General features: G+C 41.5%; 1 protein-coding gene across 1 annotated transcript in view; it reads right to left on the reverse strand.

Moving 5' to 3' along the window:
* LOC102812756 (EF-hand calcium-binding domain-containing protein 1-like) overlaps positions 1-5,313 on the reverse strand; it is a 39,287-nt gene extending 33,974 nt beyond the window's left edge. Inside the window, exons 1-2 of the mRNA XM_006860084.1 lie at positions 5,256-5,313; positions 534-692 (exon numbers count right to left, since the gene is read on the reverse strand). Coding sequence (XP_006860146.1) covers positions 534-692; positions 5,256-5,313 — 217 coding nt within the window. The remainder of the gene's footprint in view (positions 1-533; positions 693-5,255) is intronic.
* Positions 5,314-5,765: the final 452 nt, after the last annotated feature.

Consider the following 5,765-nt stretch of genomic DNA (forward strand, 5'->3'; position numbering starts at 1 on the left):
AGTGCAGCCAGAATGCTCCTTGGAGGCCAAGATAGCCAAACTTAGTCTCTCATACTTTGGACATATTGTCAGGAAGGACCAGTTGCTGGAGAAGGATATCGTGTTTGATAAGGTAGAGGGTCAGAGACAAAGAGGAAGACCCCCAATGGGATGGATTGGCCAAGTGGCAGCAGCGATAGACTCAAGCGTGGCAACAGTAGTGAGGTTGGCCCAGGATCGGGCAGTATTTCGTTCTGCTGTGCATAAGGTTGCTATGAGTCGGTACCGACTTGATAGCACCTAACAACAACAACAACCACACACACACACACAAACACACACATATATATATATATATGAAAACAGTTACTTAACTTGGTATAACCAAGTTATAAATACATAAACTAGAATGGATTTTATTGCTTTCCCTATGATCTAGGCAAAATTCAAGTGAATCTGGAAATGCACATCCCACCAAAAATATGTTCCGCATCCAAGCTTTTTTCTTTGTTATGGCTGAATCTGGCCTCTTTGATTCTTTTGTGTCTTCTTACCTCTATCCATAATCATGTCATCTGTCATTCCAAATGTCACATGCAAGATGTTCCGAAATGCATTCCGATCCAGTCCAACAACTACGCCGGGCCGCTCTGCCACTTGTCCCACCAAGGTATAAAAGAGATTGACCAGGCAGTTCACCTCATATGTATTAACTGTGAAAGAATAGAATTGAAGTACACTAAAAATGCCTTGTATCATTAAGTTCTAACTTGCATTCAGGATTAATGAGTTTATAGGCAAACACCATCAAAATACAGCAAATATATAAATGTCATCAAAAGATTCTCTCATTTTGGGTTTAAGCCTCTTAAATTAACAGAAGGTGGCTAATGCTACATTGCTATTGTTATATGCTATGGAGTCAGCTGCAACTCATAGCGACCCTGTATAGGGTTTCCAAGCAGCAGCTGGTGAGTTTGAGCTGCTATATTATCCACTAAAATGAAAGAAATAGCATTATGTCCTAATAGGAGTTGAATATTTAAAAGTTAGAGTCCTGGTGTAATGCTGTAGGTTAAGCACTGGACTGCTCAACAGGTCATTGGTTCAAACCCACCAACTGCTCCTTGGAAACTCTAAACAACAAGTTCAATCATGACAAGGGGGAAAAAAATATTAGACAATTTAACTAAATGATTGTGGGAGCAGATCTTAAACTTCACAGGGCATGTTGATTTATGTTTCAAAATGAGAGAGTTCTTTTAAGAATGATGTTTCTTTTTAGCATTTTGATTACACACAATGAGTTTTACCAGTTTACTACTTGCTAAACTCCTTTTCTCTGGAAATGGAGACCAGGTTCCTGAAAACCAATCAACAATTTCCAATTTAAAACAAAAATGCATTGCCTTAGAGTTGATCCTGTCTCACAGAGACCCTAACATAGTAGGACTGCGTCACAGGTGTTTGGCTTCGTGGTTAAAGCTTTGATTGCTAATTGAAAGGTTGATGATTGAAACCCAGCAGCTACTCCTAGGGCAGCCTTGCTGTTGTCGTTAAGATTGATATTGTTGTTGTTAAGTGCCATTGAGTTAATTTCAACTCATAGCGACCTTGTATAGGGTTTCCAAGGTGGTTAGCAGTCCAGTGCTTATCCTACAGCACCACACCAAGAATCCTCAGTAAAGACTGTTGTTGTTAAGAGCTGTTGTGTTGGTTCTGACCCACTGTGACCCTGTATGGAGTTTCCTAGAAGCAACTGTTGAGTTTGAACTGCCAATCTTGTGGTTCAAACTAACCATTTGGTCCTGCACTTTTCCTATTGTACCACAACAGTAAAGATTAAAGCCTTGGAAACACAGCAATGGATTTTGTTGTTGTTGTTGTTCACGTTAGTAGACTGCCACATTGGTCTCCCCCTGAGCTGGTGGGTTAACAGTCAGCTCTTAACCACTGTGTCATTAGGATTCCTTCCATTTCAATCTGGAAATCAGAATTGCCTATTTTCTAATAAGAAAGTTTTTAAGAATACATAGCATCCCTAGGGGGTGGTGAGAGCACGAGGACTGCACCCTCGTACACCATCAGAGGAGCTGACGCCAAAATGAACCCAGGTCACCCTTCAGTCAGTGAGGTAAGTCATCACCTGCCCTCCACTTTCAGGATGCTAGCAGGTGGAACATGGTGCATACCACTGGCAGAGAAGATGGTCTCCACCTTGACCATTGAGAGAGAGAAGGAGCTCCAGGGAGCTTCCCAGAGCAAGCCTAGGGGCAGAACCACTCACATGCAGAGAGGTGCAGCTGCTGCACAAGGGGTAGGAGTGGGGCATGTGTATTTACTAGATCTTTTAGATTCCACCACCCTAAAGTTTCCAAGAGTCCTGGTGTGGTGCTGTGGGCTAATGCGTCAGACTGCAAAGTGGTTTGAACTGCAAGGTTGGTGGTTAAAGCTCACCAGCTGCTCCTTGGAAACCCTTTACAGGGTCGCTATGGGTCAGAATCAACTCGACAACACTTAACAACAACAACAACAAAGTTCCCTATCTTGTTGTTAAGTGCTGTCCACTCTGGTAGCGTAGTGGTTACGAATTGGGCTGCTAACCTCAGGGCCTGCATTTCAAAACTACCAGCTGCTCCGCGAGAGAAAGATGGGGCTTTCTGATCCCGTAAAGATTTACAGCTGCAGAAACCCTGCGCAGGGTCGCAATGAGTCAGAACCGATTCCATGGCACATAGCCACCGCCACCCACCCACCACCAATCCTGTATAGGGTTCCTGAGGATATAAATCTTTGCAGGAGGAGAAATCTTTGTCTCACAGCGTGGCTTGTGGGCTAGAACCCTGACCTTGTGGTTCACAGTCCAGTGCTTATCCTACAGAGCTACCGTGCTCCACAGGTACTCCTCAGAAATTCTATCTAGAATCACTATGACTAGGAACCAATTCGACAGCACGTAACAACGAGTATATTGTATACATACACACACATACTTCCCCAGATACGCATTTGCTTAAAGGAAGTTATACGCCAATGCCCATTTGAAGTCTGCAGGGGGAAGGGCTATTGGCTGGCAGCTAGAACATAAAAATGAGTCAAAATATGAAATACAGGAAGAAGATGGAGAAGGTTTTATTTCAAAACAAGATAAAATTTACAGTTGAGAATGTGGAAAATAAAATGAAACAAAACAAGGGTGCACATTAAATAACAAAGCACATAGGAATTGAGCAGCATCGCTTTACCATATAGGGTTCGACTCTGTGCCAGGCTTATATGTTACTTCTTGGTTTGGGACACTGTAATTTACTAGGAAAAAATATGAACGATTGTGATATATAAAGAGATGTGTTAAGTCAGGGAAGAAAAATCTGTATGAAGAATGGTGTATTAACTCTGCAAAATACCAACAGGGCATTTTCCCATCTTGCCTGAAATATAAATTATAGAAAATTAGCTTAATTTATGACCTGAATTACCTGAATTCATTACATGACCATTAGCTTTAAGAAAGCTCTTTCTTGCTGACATGTTTCTTAAATTCTAGAATACTAAATCAAATTGAGGAGAATTCAATAACAGATTTTCATCTTTTTGGAATAGTGTAAATATGTCTTGCAGATTGTATCTGTAGAATGATGGATTAACTAGATGATCTTTTAAGATCCTTTCTTCTTCTCTGATTTTTCAAAATGTATCCATTTTTTTTTTACTGGTGACATTATCATCTAGAAACTAAAAATAAATTTGAATTTAGGGGGAGGTCCCCTATTTAAGGAAGTTTAAAATGATTATATTGCCCATAATTTGCAGCTATTTCTATGGAATTTACCTGTTACTCATCAAAGTTTGTACATGTCACTTAAAATGATGTATTTAGGAAGAGAAATTCTAAAAAGTTGACTATTTATCCTCCCACGTTTTCATTTATCTTTTCAAATACACAATCATCTTTTAACTGTTCATAGAATGTCTGTTTATAATATATTGCTAACTTACAGAATAGGAACTAAATCAGATTCAGTGTTTTGTACAGTAGCTATTACATTATTTACGATCATTTATTCAAAATATTTACTAGATATTTGAAGAATACCTGGTCTTTCCCCAGAAATACAGCATTTTAAGGAAAATAAGGTCAAAATTACAACAAAAACTTTTATCCGATTACAATAAGCATAATATTACCTGAAGTTAGAACTACACTAAAACTTGGATCATGGCTATGCCCGCTTCCTTAAGTGGCTAATCTTTTTGCAATCAGCAAAGTTTAGAAACTTGCTCACCAGACAACATCTTCCTCATAATCATGGTCTCCATGTCCCCAAAGAACTCTGTTTTTCAGTCTGAGTAAAATCTGAATTGTCCTATGAAATTCTAGGACCTAATTTTAGGAGCTCTGGTAGCGTAGTGGTTATGAATTGGGCTGTGAACCTGAAGGTCAGTAGTAGTTTGAAACAACCAGCTGCTCTACGGGAGAAAGATGAGGCTTTCTGCTCCCGTAAAGATTTACAGCCTCAGAAACCCTGTTCAGGGTGGCTATGGGTCAGAACCGACTCGATGGCACTTAACAACAACTACTTTTAAGACAAGCAATTAAGGCACATATCTTTAGTAAACATGCATGTCACCTACAAGTTGTTTTCCAATCCCATCACCAATTGGAAAGTGGAAACCTAGAGTGGGAACAGATTCATTATTATGCATTTCGCTATGGTGAGCTCTTTGGTTTCCAAACGTCTCCTTGCTCTGAAATCATTTTTTGCACCACTTTATCTCTTCTTTCCTAATAATGTTTAGAAAACTATAGCCACTCTCTCTATGGGTTTCTTGCTACTAGGGATTGGATCCTGAAGGTTTATTTTCTCTAAAAATAACTATAAAAGTAAGGCGAGGTGCACGGTGTAGGTTAATTATGATGTTGTTTTTAAGTCTGGCAGACTTTTGTACTAATTTTATGCCTCTGCGACGAAAACCAAAACAACTAGTATAAATCACTTTTCTATATGACAAAAATAAGAAAAAGTTTTGAGAAGGAAGAAAGTACATGCGTGGGAGTGTAGTGCTGTGACTGTCTGATCTTAAATGATCCTGGCCTGTCCCAAAGGACTACGACCCGGAATTTCCTTCCAGACTTCTTCTTGTGGGTGGGGTGCAGAAAGGTACCAGCAGGATGGGGCTTCAGGGTCATAGATTCTGACGGCAAGAAGCAAAGGACATTTGTAGCCAGTCGGACCTATTCAGGAGCCTCTAGCACTTGCTTATTTCTTACTTACAATGTTTGCAATTTTTAGTTAAGGTGTCCGTTAGCTTCTGCAGCTTCTTGCGGTTCATGTTGGGCGCTCTGGGAATCTGTTCTTGGTTGGTGTTTCAGCGCGCGCTGCTGGTACCCGCGGAGTTCTGGGGCTAGAACAGCTTGGCTGGTCCCAGCCGCAGGCGCTGCGGGCCAAAGCACGGCCCTAACACACAGTGAGGTCATGGCAACGGCTCGTCAGGCCGCTGATTGGCTATGAAGCTGTGGCGCGCAAGGCGGGCAAGAGGCCCCACCACACTGTGTGGTCATGGCAACGGCTCAGTTAGCCTCCGATTGGCTCCTGAACTGGGGCGCGCAGGGCAGTCGTGCAGCCTCATTTGAGAATAGCATAGTGGTTTTGAATCGGGCTGCTAACCTCAAGGTGGGCAGTTCTAAACTACCAGCTGTTCTGCGGGAGAAAGATGAGGCTTTCTGCTCCGGTAACGATTTACAGCCTCGGAAACCCTGTACAGGGTCACTATGAGTCGGAACC

This window comes from Chrysochloris asiatica, unplaced genomic scaffold (assembly GCF_000296735.1).
Source record: "Chrysochloris asiatica unplaced genomic scaffold, ChrAsi1.0 scaffold00036, whole genome shotgun sequence".
Classification (NCBI taxonomy): Eukaryota; Metazoa; Chordata; class Mammalia; order Afrosoricida; family Chrysochloridae; genus Chrysochloris; species Chrysochloris asiatica.